The sequence below is a fragment of the Myxocyprinus asiaticus genome, chromosome 32 (assembly GCF_019703515.2).
Source record: "Myxocyprinus asiaticus isolate MX2 ecotype Aquarium Trade chromosome 32, UBuf_Myxa_2, whole genome shotgun sequence".
Taxonomy (NCBI): domain Eukaryota; kingdom Metazoa; phylum Chordata; class Actinopteri; order Cypriniformes; family Catostomidae; genus Myxocyprinus; species Myxocyprinus asiaticus.
The window spans coordinates 9,279,457-9,296,509 of NC_059375.1; the positions used below are offsets into that span (position 1 = coordinate 9,279,457).

At 37.1% G+C, this 17,053-nt stretch overlaps 1 protein-coding gene across 1 annotated transcript in view; it reads right to left on the reverse strand.

The window, feature by feature from the left end:
- Positions 1-1,624: 1,624 nt before the first annotated feature.
- The window catches only part of LOC127423364 (protein bicaudal C homolog 1-like), a 148,153-nt gene continuing 132,724 nt past the window's right edge, over positions 1,625-17,053 (reverse strand). Inside the window, exons 18-21 of the mRNA XM_051667610.1 lie at positions 11,775-11,928; positions 9,957-10,114; positions 7,987-8,086; positions 1,625-6,887 (exon numbers count right to left, since the gene is read on the reverse strand). Of these exons, the coding sequence (XP_051523570.1) occupies positions 6,757-6,887; positions 7,987-8,086; positions 9,957-10,114; positions 11,775-11,928 (543 nt within the window). The 3' untranslated portion in view covers positions 1,625-6,756. The remainder of the gene's footprint in view (positions 6,888-7,986; positions 8,087-9,956; positions 10,115-11,774; positions 11,929-17,053) is intronic.

Below are 17,053 nucleotides of genomic sequence, written 5' to 3' on the forward strand. Positions count from 1 at the left end.
AGGTAATCTTTAATAATAATAATAATTATAATTTAAAAAAAAACATTTTATCAATTTAATTTTGTTAAACATTACACAATTCTATTTGATGGAATTTTGTTATGAAATTGAAATGCATACATCTTAAAAAAAGGCTAAAATATTTTGAGCGTTGGAGAGAATTTGCCAGTCCAGGCCCAGTTTACAGTATGCTGAGAGATAATCCAGAAAAACTATCTAACAAAATATCAAAACAGTCCCACCCAGTTTTCAGACTATACTGCTTTGTTTTCTTCCTTACAGTCCTGTCCTTTTTAATCTCATATCTGCCTTTGACATAAAAACAGATAAAAAGAACATCCATTTTCCAGAAGTCCATCTGTGTGTGTAAAAGTAAAGGATTACAGTACCATTGAGATCATTGGCATATTTGTGACATACTGTAATCAGTAGAATGTCATAAGGGTCTGCTCGCACTGGGTGCGGTTACTTATAAATAATGTTGCGTGTGTGCATATTTAAAGACCTCATGAAACCAAAATGTCCTTGTCTGTTAGCTTTGAGGTCATCTATATTTCCTAAGCACTGACAAAATGCTCTTTTAGCAGATAGACCCATTAAAAATGTACACGTTTTTCTCTTCCGTGAAAACAGACCAAAAATATTGATGACCCATCTTGCGCTCACTCATTTTGTCCAATCAAATGCTTTTTAAAATAAGAATGTCCATTTTTTTTTTTTTTTTAAATGTCGAACTCAAACTTCCTGTTCAATAGAGTGCACTAATTCAGCCGTCTTGGTTACGGAAGTATTTTTCCCATTACTTTTTTTCTCCATTGGGATTTCATAAAAATCGTTCATAAACGACTTGTCATGAATCAAGTCATGAACCAAACCAGCCAGCTCCAAGGTGAAACACAATATTACAAACTTTGAAATTCAAACAAAAAGACAATACAAGGCTATGTACTTAACAAATTTCATAAGGAAATGATGACATAATCGAATGAGAAACAATAAAAAATATAAAACTATTTATTTAAAGTTGTTGATTATTAGTATAGAGACAAATTTTTTTATTATATTCCAAAATATTCTTATATTTTCAAATATATACACAGTTTGAGAGTGTAGGGAAACCAACTCGATTGCGTCATGGGACTGGGCACTGCAGAGTTCTTTCGGCCCGCTTTGATAGCCATGATTCTCTGATTAGTGTATGCTTTCTCTTCAGAATTATGGGTAGTGTTGTTCTTAACCAAGAATTCTGCTATTAAACATGATTTTTAAACAATGAAGTTGAAATAACGCAGACTGCTGGCTTCAACAGAAGCATATACCATTGATTAACAACCTCAGAGCTCACGGTTGGTCTGTCTTTAAAGGTTTATAAGTTATTGTTAAAATAAATTTGCCTATTCTGAAAATTTATTGGATTTTTACCTTCGGAACACGACTGTTGCGCTCTATAGGAAATATGTCAACACAGGAAAGAGAACTTTGCTCATCAAGCCATTTCATGGGGTCTTTAAATAAACAAGATGTAGAAGCACAGAGCGACCAGGAGTCAAGCCAACTAAATATTACGACACTTGGTGTTGTACATGAGCATTGTAAAAACAAAGCAATGCTGGAATACAGAGGATGGCAAAGGTTTACATATGCTTTAATCTCTTGTAACAACAGCTCCAACTTATAAAGAACATTCAGCTATACCACTTTTATGGCAATTATGCAAATGTATGATCTAACATCAAAGAACATTACAATGGAGTATTTATAAAATCTGTGCCAAACTCACAGATCTCAAAAGTCATTCCCAAGGCACTGGCCAACTAACTGGTGTACAAGATAGTAACTACATAACATTTGGTAGAACTATACTGGTTAATGTGCTTTTACATTTCCCTTTTTGTTTCACAATCACTACTGTACATTTGTGCACGTTATGCATGTAACCTCATAATACAGAGGTTATGCATTTGACTTTGGCCAAAATACTCAAAAATGTACTGGCCCTGGTCAGAAGGCCATGTCAGAATATTAAGACATTTTCCACCCTATTTTCCCCTTTTACGAAGAGAACAAAACAATTCTACAAATTAATTACAGTTGGTATCTCACTAAAATAGCATTTTATGCATACAAAGGCACTATGATATATCAAGAATATACTGAAAACAGCCTATAAAATGTATTTACTTAAAAATAAAGATTGACCAATAAACAGCAAAAAAAAAAAAAAAAAGAAAAGAAAATGTATGTGCTTAAACTGAAACCTTTAAACCTAAAATGGCAAAGTGATTCTAAGCATAGTATGATACATTTTATTATTACTATTTTAGGTAACACTGAGAGCTATGGTTTCACTCATTTGTCCATCTCAATTTGACTGAAAAAAAAAAAAAAAGTTACAGAGATTGATTGATTGCTACTGTCTGAAAATTATCAAAGCAAACTACTAAAAAATAAGGCTATAAACAAATCATAATAAGACAATACGCACATTACAAATTTAAATAGTACCTCTATCATATGGTACATATTCGACATACTCAGGAGTTAAAGTACTAAATATATACCATACATGTAAAGATAAAGCAATGCACTGCAAATTACTCTGTAAGTGGTACTTCCTAGTAAAATATTTGTACCTTCGAGAGATCTATAGTATCGGAAATCCTTTTGACATTTAATCATGTGCAGGATATGAATTATAGATATCTACAATAAAATTTTCACTAGTTAAAATGCTAATTCTTGATATCAGCAATGGAATTTCTTCTAGTGGAAATGTTATTTTTAATATCAGTAATTACTCTTGGAATTACTTGATGTCAAAATGGAATTTGCACTAGTAACAAATGTAATTACCAGTAAAAATTGAATAATAAGTAAGAAGTGCATAGCTGATACGTGTATTTGTAATTAACTAATAAAAAAAAAATTACTGCTTTTACTAGTTGAAATTACATTTTTGATATCAAGTATGGGTAATTCTGTGGGTGATGATGTACAACCCCAATTCCGAAAAATTTGGGACAGTATGAAAAATGCAAAAAGGAGTGATTTGTAAATTAAATTCACCCTTTTCTATATTGAAAGCACTACAACTACACATTATATAATGTTTTTACCTTGTGAATTTCATTGTTTTTTTAAAATGTGCAGTAATTTAAAATCAGATGATTGCAACACACTCCAAAAAATTTGGGACAGTTGAGTGTTTGCCACTGTGAAACATCACCATGTCTTCTAATAACACTTATTAAGCATTTAGGAACTGAAGACACAAGTTTGTTAAGTTTAAAAAGTGGAATTTTCCCCCATTCATCCATTATGCAGGTCTTCAGCTACACAATTGTATGGGGTCTTCGTTGCCATATTGTGCGCTTCATAATGCACCACGCGTTCTCAATTGGAGATGGTCAGGACTGCAGGCAGGCCAATCTAGCTCCCGCACTCTCTGCTTATTCAGCCAGTATGTGGTTTGAAGTTAATGGTGCCCTCACAGATGTGCGAGTTACCCATGCCATAGGCACTGACACCTGGCCCATACAGACACTGGCTTTTGGACCTGATGCTGATAATAGTTTGGATGGTCCTTTTCCTCTTTGGCCCAGAGAACACGACGGCTGTGTTTTTCAAAAACTACTTGAAATGTGGACTCATCGGACCAAAAAACATGGTTCCACGGTTCTACTTTCCATCTAAAATGAGACCGAGCCCAGAGAAGTCGGTAGCACTTCTGGACAGTGTTGATGTTGGGCTTCTGCTTTGCATAGTAAAGTCTTAACTTGCATCTGTGGATGCAGCTGCGAGTGGTGTTGACTAACAAATGTTTACTAAAGCAATCCCAAGCCCATGTTCATGATATCCATTACAGATGAATTATGTTTTTTTCAGACAGTGACGTCTGAGGGATCAGAGATCACACGCATTCAGAAGTGGTTTTCGTCTTGCCATTTACCCACCGAGATTTGACCAGATTCCTTGAATCTTTTAACTATACTGTGCATTGCAGAGGGTGAAATGCCCAACATCCTTTCAATCCTTGTATTTTTTCATATCAATAATTCATGTTTGCAAACCTATTTTTACTAGTAGTAATATATTTGCTGCTTTAAACAATTAGCATTTCAACAAGAGAAAATTTTATTGTAGATATCTATAATTCATATCTGGCACATGTTTAAATGTCAGAAGGGCTTGCAATATCGATAGTCCTTGATTACTTTGGAAAAGTTGTCAGTGCAAAACACAAGGCACTTGGTGGTTACAATCCTTCAGAGTACACTTGGCAACATTCACAGCTTTAGAAATATTCAGTTAGAACTGAAATACTTGCTTTGGAAACATTATCAAGGATAATTTGGAAACATAATCGAAGATAAAGAAGTAAGCACAATAGGATTTTGTAAAAACAAACGTAAAAACTGCTTTAGACAGCATAGAACATCTAGAACTTCTACAACTCTTAAACTCTAGAAACATACGAAAACTTTGGTCGTCTGCCGGAGCACATGGCGAAACTCTGCTGAAAATCTTAAACATGTTAAATCAGCCTAAACTGATTTCCTAGTCTTAGGTTTAAGATGGGTCTCCCAGCCTGGCCACGATGGTGTTCAGATGATTTAACTGGGTTGCCAGTTGGTCTCCCATCCTGACAAATGCCCCAAACCTCTTCTAAAACCAGCAACAGGGAAGGCAGATGAAAATGGGAAGGTAGTTGGGAGAAAAGCAGTAGATTAAGCCATGATCACGTTCTGAGAAGTATTCCAAGGTTTCACACAGCGCTCAGTTGGAGAGTGTAGTAAATGAGGTTGTGTTTTTAGAGCTTGTGGTCTGTGGCATTGAGGAAAGTGGTTGAAACAGATCTGTTGTAATTTGCACTTCTGTCAGTGGATAATACTGAGTTGCTATTGAGAACTACTACTGACAGGCTGAATCGCTCAAAAACAAACAGTTAAGAGTCAAGCATAGGTTCAAACATAATCTGTAAGAGGAACACTGACAATGTACAATGGACCTTAGTCAGGGCAGACACCATATATAATTTTAGGTCAATGAAAACAAGGCTGTGAGGGATAGACATACAGTCTGTTCAATGGATTGTAAAAATTTCCAGTGGACAGAAATCTTTGGTTCAGAAAATGTAATGGTCTTAATCAGTATTTTAGTCTTGTTTTCCAGTAAAAATATCCAAAAATGTTCAGAGTATATCTTGATTTTTTTTTTTCTTGTCTAAGCATAAATCTAACTAAATGTTGTTAGGTGTATGCTTAAAACAAGAAATAACAATGAGGCAATGAAAATAAACTTAATTCAAGATGTATTCTCTGAAAACAAGTATTATTTTCTTACAAAATTTTGCTTCTTTAAGAAATATTCTGCGTTCAATACAATTTATAATAATAATATTAATTATATTGATTACCACAAAAATGTATATTGACTTAATTTTGGCCCTCCTTTAAAAAAAATAAAATAAATAAAAAATCTAGGTTACAGTGAGGCACTTACGATGTAAGTGAATGGGGGCCAATCCTTAAACATTAAAATACTCACTGTTTCAAAAGTATAGCCACAAGACGTAATCAATATGCGTGTTAACATGATTTTAGTGTGATAAAAATCATTACTAACTTTGTCTGTGTAAAGTTATGGCCAATTTTAACAACTTCGTTGCCATAACAAAGTGATGTCAACAAACCCTAAAACCCTAAAATGACTGTAAAAATTATGATTTAAACTTTACAACTCAAATAATACATGAGTTGTAACAGAAAATGTTTAATTTAATGCAATGTAAATGCTTTTATAAAATTCTAAGCCTCCAAAAATTGGCCCCATTCACTTCCATTGAAGTGCCTCACTGTAACCTTCATTTTTGCTATTTATAAACAAAAGGAGGGACAAATCTAAATAATTTTAGTGGTATTCAAAATTATGCCACAAATGCTGTCAATTGAGCTTAACTTGTATAGAACCCGGAATATTCCTTTAAGCAAATTTATCTTGTTTTAAGGATGTTTCAATATTTTAATTGGAAAACGAGACAAAAATACTAAGAAAGTGAATTATTTTATATTTTTTTTTTTTTGCAGTGGAGGACTTTAAAACAAAACAACACATTATATGGACTGTACTTCTATCCTTCACAGCCTCGTATTCATTCGCATCAAATTTAGTTTGCCGTTTACCCCGACTAAGCTTCATAAACAAAAGCAACAGATTGAAGATGTCACTGCAGTGTAGCAGTGACTTAAGATAAGATTCCCTTTTGGATATTTCCCTTTTTTAGCCTGTTTTCCTTCAGCACAATTTGAGCAGAACACTTGAGTTTGGCTTGATATCCATTGAAGTGAAGTGCTTAAAGTAAGATCCAAGCGCATCTAGTCAGCGGATCAGACAAACATCTCTCCATAAACAAAGTATTTAGTATTCATAAAGTGCAAAGAATTAGTACGACAAAGCCTAAGACAAGCATATAAATAAAACTCTGCCTGCTCCATATACAAGCACAGTTCAGAAGCTTGAGTGTCCTTCACAACATTTCCGTCATTTTAACACGAGTACCATATTGCATAATGTACCATACCACATGTAATATTCAACATGAACACAGTTCTTTGACCCTTGCCCTCTGTTTCCATGGACGTTATTTATTTGGCACAGTTTCAGAAGATCTGTTTTTTTGGTCCAGTACTGTAAGTCAGGTTGGAGTTGGGAATGTGAATTTGTGCAGTTTTGGGTGTCCGTTGCATTGGCATGGGCTTACCAGCGCCCGCTCACACTGGCAGTGTCTGTGTGGAACTGGCGTGGCAGTCGACCGCTGGCGCCCCCTTCCAGAAATGAGGAGCGGATGTTTGGGGCCTCGAAGAGCTTTCTCCGGTTCTTGTTCAGCTCTGTAAACACAAGAAGAGGGCTTCAACATTCATAGATTACACTGCATATATACATGTTTAAATCACCTCATGCCTGGCAGCAACACTGTGCCAGCCCTAGAAAGAACTTAAAAACTGATTTTCCTTCTCTGCAAAAAGCCTGGCATGTGCACTGGCTCTGTTCTTAACCTAGTGAGCTGTCTTCCTGTCTACTGTCTACATACTATAGGCAGCTAACTTCTAAGGCAGCATTCTAGCTGAAACAAAACCTCAAAGTGTTCGGTTTGGAATGTTCTACATAGGCAGCAACTCATAGTGCAAAATGCTGCCTATGTAGGCAGCTCACTAACTTTTGGATTATAGCCTTTGTGTAGTTTCTTAGATGATAGATTTAATTTTTTCAGGAGAAAAGAAAGGCAGAACATTATGCTCCCTAACCCAAACTTGCATCAGCCCAGATTACAGTAGATTTGTGTTAGGCGTTCGAACTCTGCCAGAGAAATAAACACTCGCCTGAAGTTATTTCCTGTCTTCCTTGAACCTCTGCACTTTGGAATCCCAACAACTCCATCATTTCACTTTTAATAATGAAAGGGCTACCTTGACCTCAGGCATTGTGTTTTAATCCCAAACCACTGGGCTGATAAAACAGGAACAGTATTTTCCTTTTGGTAAATATCCATGCCAGACTGCAGGAAATTATTATGGTTACTGAGCAGTGGGTAGTGAAGATACATTTATCACAGCTGTTCTAGATGTCTAATGACCAAGTCTTGTCACTTCGACTTGCTGTCATGCTGGGACATGGACAGTCAGTCAAACCTGGGCTGTTATGTAAGTTGAAAGTCAAATCCAATTTCAACCCTAACATCTCAATAAATCATAATCGTAATCCCCAAAACCCTTGCCCAGCTGTCCGAATTATTAAAAGTTATTAAAAAAGGAAAATCTTATATGGCATATTGGTCTGGGTCAATCTGCTTATGTTCCATCACACTGCAAATAATATTTTTTGTCTTGTTTTCCTGTCAGCATTTTTAAGCATCCTCAAAACAAGATACATATTCTCGACGAGCAAAATGAAATAAAATATTAAGTCTTGTTTTCAGAGAAATCAAACCTGAGATGGCCAGCAGCATTTTCCTGCGAGCTCCGAATGTGGTGATGCCCAGCTCTTTCAGATCCTGATCGGTCAGTGTAAGGAACGTCTGGAGATCAATCTGAGAAACAGACAGAAATCACTTGGGGAAAAATTAAGCTAAAACCTTATTCACTGTTCACTGAACCATACTGAACCCAAACTGGAGAGCCCATTATATGGCAAGCTGTAATCTGATTGGCTGACTTTACACAACTTGGGGAGTAAGGGCACACAGTGGGGCTAATTGACTGTGTGGAATTTCAGTGCAAAACCTGCATCTTATTCACTAACCACATGCATCTACACTCACTGAGCACTTTATTAGGAACACTGTGGTGCCAGGTCTTCTGCTGTTGTAGCCCATCCATCAGAGATGCTGTTCTGCTCACTACAATTGTAGAGGGGTTATCTGAGTCACCGTAGCCTTTCTGTCAGCTCAAACCAGTCTGGCCATTCACCGTTGACCTCTCTCATCAACAGGGCATTTCCGTCTACAGAACGGATGTTTTTTGTTTTAGGCACCATTCTGAGTAAACTCTAGAGACTGTTGTGCGTGAAAATCCCAGGAGATCAGCAGTTAGCAAAATGCTCAAACTAGCACAATCATGCCACTGTCGAAATCACTGAGATCACATTTCTTCCCCATTCTGATGGTTAATATGAACATTAACTGAATCTCCTGACCCCTATCTGCATGATTTTATACATTGCACTGCTGCCAAACAATTGGCAATTAATAACATTATCAGTGGATTTGCCAAAGTTTACCAGGTTAGTGGCATAAAATCTTTGAAAGATCCTTAGAATTTTGTTTGATTGCACTTTAACAGCAAAGTAAATTAGATATTCATGAGCAGAACTCTATATTTTGCTTTGCTTTATAGAGCGCAACAGTGCCTGCTCACTTTTTCATATGTCTTAGTTCCAAAAGTATTTTTCCCATTCATTTTTTTCCACAGGAATTTCCTAAAATCCTTCATAAAAGAAATCTAAGTCATGAACCAAACCAACCAGCTCCGATGTGAATCAAAACATTACAAGCTTTGATTTGAAGCAGAGTATTTGAAAATTGGACAAAAAGACAAAGGTACAAGACTGTGTACTTGAACGTCTTTCGTGAGGAAATTAACTACAAACCCATGAAGCATTGTGAATGACACAATCAAATAAAAAATGATGGAATATTATATTTTATGGAAAATATAAAACTATTGATTTAACGTATTTAAAGTTTAGAAACAAAATAGTTTACGCTTAATAGTCATTTGCAAAGTGGGCGGTAGCTGCTGAGCTCTTTTACCGCACTTTGTTTGCTGCAATTCTGCAATGATTTGTGGATCTTTCTCTTAAGGATCATGAGTAGTGTTGCTTGATTGTCGTAGCCTGCTACATCCTCCACAGCCTTATTTTCATAATTCCTTTAGGGTGCAAAAACAACGCAGACTTGTGCAAATAAACCATATAAACCATGCATTCATCTTTGTGAATTCTCTAATATATTTTTACTTTTTGGACTTTTTGAGAACAAATTTATGGGGGAGAGAGAGAGGAATGGACATAGTCCGGACTAAAATCTGCACTTCAGCTGTAACATGTCGAGAGCTTGTGCAGTAACTGCTGCAGCACAGCTCTCTCTCTCTAAAATTCTGATGAACTGTTTAGAACAGAACTGAATTCTGGACTCCACAACGACAACTCTGGCATCTGGGAACACAGAGCTTGGAATATTGGGCAAATTGCATAAACATCTTTTTTGCCAATCACTGGAATTCAAGTTGTGTCATTGTAACCTTAGTGTAATATTAAACAGTTTACATCACATTTCATGAGGACTTTAACTATTGACTGTATAATCCATTTGAGATATAAACAGAAACTTCTGGCGCCAGATACGTCCTCTCATATCAAACAGTAACACTGATTATGATCACATTAGAAGTCGTCGGTACCTCCTGTTGCTGGAAGACATCGGTATACTTTCCAAGGCCGAGTTTACTGAAGAGCTCAGGCAGGTCTGATCCTTTGAGCGACATGTTCAGATTACAGCCATTAGTTCCCGTCACTGAAGAGATGCAGTCCATGTAGTTGCTACTGCTTAGGTAGTGGTCTAACCCAACATACATACAAAAAATGGTTACCCAAGTTTACCAAACTTTTATGTTCTGTTCCAAAACTTAGTGCACTTCCTCCTCAGAGAGTACCCCGAGGCAAACGCTGTTCCAAACAGTAGGTAGCAAAATCATGGTCCCTTCTAAGATAGTATATTGTTTTGGAAAACTTACATTTACACAGTGACAAAGCCAGCCTGATCTCATGAAAATTAAGTTGACAGTGGCGACAATTAAGCAAAATGATATTAGTGGTTTACTACACATATCGCAGCAGTTCTGAGGTGCAATGTCCACTGAGTGGCTCTACAAAAAAGAGAATCTCTTAAACAGATGAGGTTTGATGGAGGCTAATGCTTTATTGAGTTTTAAATCAACCAAGCTAACCAAAAGTGTAATTAAAAGCAAATTAGAGATGAAAAACAGGTTAGGTTTTTAAGGTTAATTCTCTATTGAGTTTTAAATGAATTACCCTAAACCAATAGTGTCATAAACAGCAAATGTGACATGAAAAATGCAATTGCTGAAGCAACAACGTCATTTTGTGGTGCTTCTATGATACTTTCGGCTCACATGTCGACTAGCGTGCTCTGTGGGACTCATACCCCGATCATTTGAGCTACCTCGCAATTTCATCATGAACAAGCTTTTAAATGTAGTTAGTTATGTAATGCAAACATTAAAATGTCTCGCCTTACAAGTCATGCCCTATAGTGAAAGTGTTTCTGTGTCATTAGATAGCATTGTTTGATAAACAGGGCGAAAAGTAGGTTTATGAACAGATAATCTGCCATTTTACTCATGATTTGTGTGAAAGCGAAAATAAGTCATTGTTGTAGTACCTCTAGTGTTCATTTCACCAGGAAACTGCTACGATACATACAACGATCCACATAAAAATCACTTTGCAAATGAGCAATGCTGCAGTTCTCAACTTGCAAACTACAACTATGCAAATGCACAAAACAAACCATTGATTTTTCACTTTCGACGCAATGCATACCACGACTGCCTTCTCAATGAACCAAGCATGTGAAGATGTACTGTATCTTAGAAGGCAGCATAATTGAGGGGGCCTGGGTAGCTGAGTGAGTATTGATGCTGACTACCACCCCTGCAGTCGCGAGTTCGAATCCAGGGCGTGCTGAGTGACTCCAGCCAGGTCTCCTAAGCAAACAAATTGGCCCGGTTGCTAGGGAGGGTAGAGTCACATGGGGTTACCTCCTCTTGGTCGCGATTAGGGGTTCTCGCTCTCAATGGGGCACATGGTAAGTTGTGCATGGATCGCGGAGAGTAGCATGAGCCTCCACATGCTGTGAGTCTCCACAGTGTCATGCACAGCGAGCCACGTGATAAGATGTGCGGATTGACTGTCTCAGAAGCGGAGGCAACTGAGACTTGTCCTACACCACCCGGATTAAGGTGAGTAACCACGCCACCACGAGGACTTACTAAGTAGTGGGAATTGGGCATTCCAAATAAGGAGAAAAGGGGATAATAAAAAAAGAAGGCAGCATAATTATCTTTCCTAACATTTGGAGCAGCCTTTGTTTTTGCATTAAGGCTATGACGTCTTAAAATGCTGCCTACATATGTTTTGGAAAAGAACATTTATGTAAACCTAAAGCAGAAATGCTAACCTGTTTGATTGATGCTCACCTGTTTTGTTCTGTTTCCTCTTGGGGCTTATGGGAGAAGGGAAGTCACTGTGTGCTGGGAGCCCGCTCCCATTCCTCTCTCTCCAGTTTTCTGAGTCACTGCCACTCGCCACCCCTTCTCTACTGTTTGACCGGGACAAGGCTAGAGGTGAACCCTAATAAAACACAAATCATGTCATCATTAGATCAGTTTATTCTGCTAAAAACCTGCACCAAAAACACACAAATCATTAGAACTACTAAAGACCGTATTCACAGTAGCGACATCTTTGATATTTGATGGGAATGAAATCGAGTCTGTGAGGGATAGACTTACCATCTCTTCAATGACATGTACTGTATAAAGCTATAAAACAGCTCCTAGATAACATAAAATTTTTTACAACTCATGTTGTCTGGAGTTTTCTGTCCACTGAAATTACTTGAAGATATATTTTTTATTTTTATTTATTTTTTTTTTAATGTTTCATCAGCAGAACGATTCAAAAACACTTTTAACAACTATACAACCCATTGAAGAGACTGTACATATATCCCTTACAGCCTTGTTGTCATTCCTGTCAAAAATGGTGCTGCTGTGAAAAAGGTCTATTAAGAACCATAAAATCAGTTCAGAGCACTTCATAGGAGACCTGTGCCAGAGACAGTATAAGGTCTGTTTCACACTACATGCGAAAGCAGCGTGTAAGCAGTACACATTTTGGTGGCCATATTAACAAGTTACAGTACTCACACTAGGTGGATGAGTCGTGAGATATCACGTAGCAGGAGCATCCCAGACGCAACAGTATGAAAGTTTTGGTGCTTAGCCTTTTTTTGCTGCATGTAGCGCCGGGGCTTGGCAATAAAATAATATCAATATTTATTGAGAAAAAACGTACTAACTTTAAAATAATATTCGATATTTAGTCTATGTTCTACATAGACGATCGGATCAGGTGTGTGTCGCTTAAAATGCAATTAGTTTTACACACAACTAACTAACTGAATCATAGTCATTAAATCAGCCAGTTAGGAAGTATTAGCTGGCTAGCGGCAACATAGCCCTGCTGTCATATAAACCAGTAATGAGACCAGGTAGCCAGTATCTAACACCTAGCTAGCTACTGACTGAACACAACAGCATTGCTGTTTATTTATGTAGTATTTAGTAAAAAAAAATAAATAAAAAAATAAAAAAAACATGATCCATAGCATTGTCACATCCGCTAATATTTTGACACAGGCAAGAAAGTACTTCTTCATGTGATGTTTGTTGGCGGATGACAATCTAGCTTATGGTGCATTACCGCCACCTACTGAGCTAGAGAGTGTCACAAGAAAGTCTTTCAGTTGAGTCAAATGTCTGCTGAAGACAAAATTTCATTGAAAATAGGTCACACACCTTATGTAGGATTAAAACCTTAACTTTTTTCAAATTAAAAGGTGTAGGTCTTTACTGGTTGTTTAGATCAGTGTTACTATCAGAAATAATTAATAATTATTTCTGTAGTTATTAATTAATATTTAAATTAATCAATTGAATCTAACTCATTAAAACCTCATATGGGGCTCCAGTAAATGTAGTGTGCTACGTTTAGGAGCAAGTTTGGTTATTAGCAATAATTAATAATTATCAAAGATAAATATTAATTATTAAAATCAATAGAACATTGATGAGAATCAATGTTAGCTTTTTTAATCCTTTAAAATCAACAATTATCAAAGATAATCGTTAATTGTTAACATCTATGAAACATTAATTAAAATTAACACTAGCTTATTGATCATTCAAATTCAACAACCATCAAAGATAATTATCAATTATCAAAAATCAATAGAATATTAATAAGGATTAACATTGACGGGGCACCACCCTGGAATCAGGGACTAATAACCAAATAGTAAAACAGTCTCAATATTAGATTGTTTTCTTAGGAAAATCGACATCCGAAGAATATCGATTTTCGGGGAAAAAAACAATGAATGAAGGTTTGAATCCGAGCACTGACATCCCGTCAGCATGACACAGGCGTATGCAAAACAAACCAAAACACTTCTCTTTGTAATATAAACAAAGTTTATTTATGCAGTAATATCAATTAATAATTAATACAATGCAGTCAAGAAACTTCCGACTTACAACTACAAACTAAACAGTGATATGTTTAGATATGGAAATAAATATAATCCTGTAACACATAAGGTGTGTGTGTGTGTGTGTGTCTCTCTCTGTGTGTGTGTGTGTGTGTGTGTGTGTGTGTGTGTGTGTGTGTGTGTGTGTGTGTGTGTGTGTGTGTGTGGTTAGTACGAGAGAGAGAGAGGTGACGGCCCTAAAGCCGATTTTGCGATAGTGGGAGAGAAAGCAGCTCTCAGTTTATCACTCAGAGACGCGGTGGACGGCTCATAAAAGTCCCGCGTTATTTGACTCTTTAATGGATGAACTCAGTTGCTGTCTCACCCGTGATGGCGAAATTGCACAACAATCCAATTTGGTTGGACCACAATACAGCAAAACACATTTGTGATAATTAATACCCTGAGTATTAATAATGAGCGGACATGGTGGTCCGTAAACTGTTCAAGCAAAAACCTTGAAACACAAGAATAACACACTATAATATTCTATCTCTGCCCAGACGTAAACCTCTTACTTGAATCGCATGAGGACACAGGTAGAATGTGTTTTCCTCTGTCCTTTAACTCTGACCCGGTTCCTTGAGGCTCGGGTGATGACGGGAGGCCGTTTCCTCGCTCTGTCGGCGGGCGGTACGGCTGTTGATTCTCGGCGGGCTGGCGGAGAACTCAGAAATGTCGACTTGATTGAAGATGGAAGAGAAATCTTTAATCTCTTCACTTCTGTAGGCAAACGGATGAAGATGCGAATTGCTCGGCGGTCTCCTTCAGATCCGTTAGAGTGTTCGGTTGACACAGAGTAATCTCAACTCGTCCAGCAAGATGGAGATTGTATGGCTACAGTTTCAAATCGGACGTTAATTCCTTGTGCCACGAGGTTGCACCGGAGAGCAGCGAAGAGCTGCGTCCACATGCTGCAAACAAAGTCGCTGGAAGCAAATCCCGAAAGCATTTCAGAGGTATTTCAACTCCTGATGATGTCATGTTTGAGGGACGTTCTGTTGTGTACCTCATCAAATAGGAGTTGAGAGTTCGATCCTTTAGTGAGCAAGGCTTCATGGGATTTGTAGTCTTTTTTGGACTCCCTTTGTTTGATTTTGGCGCGATTTTTATCAGTAAGATTTACGACTTGTAATGTGGGGGCTTGAGTTAGGTTTTTACGACTGTATTAGGCCTGCCTCTGTCTTCTATCTGAATACATGAGGCCCAACAAAGGTATTTTACCCAGTGAAGATTCCTTGTAAACAAACAAGTTATGTTTACATTTATTCTTAAGGTCTATCAAACAAGTGGAATGCATTTCATTCCCCATTAATGGTATGAAATGTATATCATGATAAATATCGATATGAAAAATATTTTTTGATAATATTGTCCAGCCATACGTAGCGCACTGAACTCAACAGAAAAATAAATGAAAATGCACTACAAACCTATTTAACCACATAATCTTTTGCAGTATAGCCTTTTATGTAGCAACGTAAAATACAGGAGCGAACTACACACCTATTGGTTTAAACAAGACATCTGTTGGGCTTCCATTCAAATTCCACACACAGTGACAGGTACACAAACCCACTTTCTGCTCATTAAAACTGAATGAATTCAGATGATTTAAGCAGCTTATAGATACACTTTGGGGTTTTTGCTCCCTTTTTCGATTAATCACCATTTGCATGAAATGAATAAGGATGTTTTAACGCATTAAAAAAACTTAGCGCAATCAATAATGTCTGCTGTCTGGAAGTAAATTACATCATGAAGAATTTCCCTACAAAAGGAGCCATTAAAGCTTGAATAACCACCTTCATGTTTTTACGCGTACCAGTCAGTAGGGAGCAATCAGTGCAACTCCAGCTGTCAGGGAATGCACATGTTGTACAAGCAACAAACCGACAGTTCTCAAAGTTAGTTCCAAGGCACAAAACGATATGCAGGGGTCTCTTTTAACTTCAAACAACATTCTAAAATCCAGAGTTTATGGCACGAGAGTTTCACCATGAAATGCTCCAAAAGCCTCTGTCTGACGCATATGTTCATAGACCAACAATGCAAAAATGCAAAATGCAAAAATGTGTCCTGTGAGATCTAGAGGTAGACCGATATATCGGTTTTGCCATTTAATCTATGCCGATAGTTGCTTTTTGGAATTATTGGTTATCGGCAAAAATCTGTTGATAGTTGTCAACAGTTTGTTCATCATTTTGTCATTTCAAAATGAGAGTCCTCTATGTGTTTTGGGCTTGTTTATAATTAAAAGTCCTGCGTTATGCACCAAATCTTACTTTTTTCTGGTTATTATTGGGATTTTGGTAAAAAAAAATAATAAAAATGCATATGGGATTTTATTCATTTTTGACTCCTTGTCTTTGCCCACCATAGTATAGAACGAATAAGAATTTTTTTATATATTCTGTTAACAGATTTTAAAGACTATTGGCCGATTAATCGGTTATCTGCCTTTCCCACCATCGGTATCGGCAAAATCCACTATCGGTTGACCTCTATCGAGAACAGTCCTTGGGCAGATTGTCAAACACAGTTGCAAAATGAATTGCTGTGGACTGTAGGCCAGTGATAGGCTTATGTTCAATGATATGGAAATAAAGCAAACAATATACAGTATTGACTTCTAAAGCCACTTTTTGTATTGTCTAATCAATGCTTTCCTTTTCTGCCACAATAATGTCTTTGAATGTACATTTACATTTAGTTATTTAGCAGACGATTTTATTCAAAGCGACTTACAAATGAGGAACATATCAAGAAATTTGTCATACAAAGTTCGACAACATCTACAGTGTTGTACTGCCAAGCTCTCAAGGTGGCTGGAGTAGTATAGGTGATAGCGCAAAGAAAGAGACAGATAAGGATTTTTTTGTGTACAGTAAGTGCAAGTTAAATTCAATAGTAAGTACAATTAGTGTGGATTGGTTAAGTGCTCATGGAACAGATGTGTTTTTAGCTGGTTCTTGAATGTTGAGATGGTATCAGCAGATCGTGTGAAGGTTGGAAGCTCATTCCACCACAGAGGAACAGAGAAAGTGAACGCTCGTGAAATAGACTTTGAGCCTCTTTGTAATGGGACCACCAGGCGTCGCTCATTCATAGACCGCAGAGAGCGAGTTGGAGCATAGACCTGAAGAAGTGAATTGATGTAAGTGG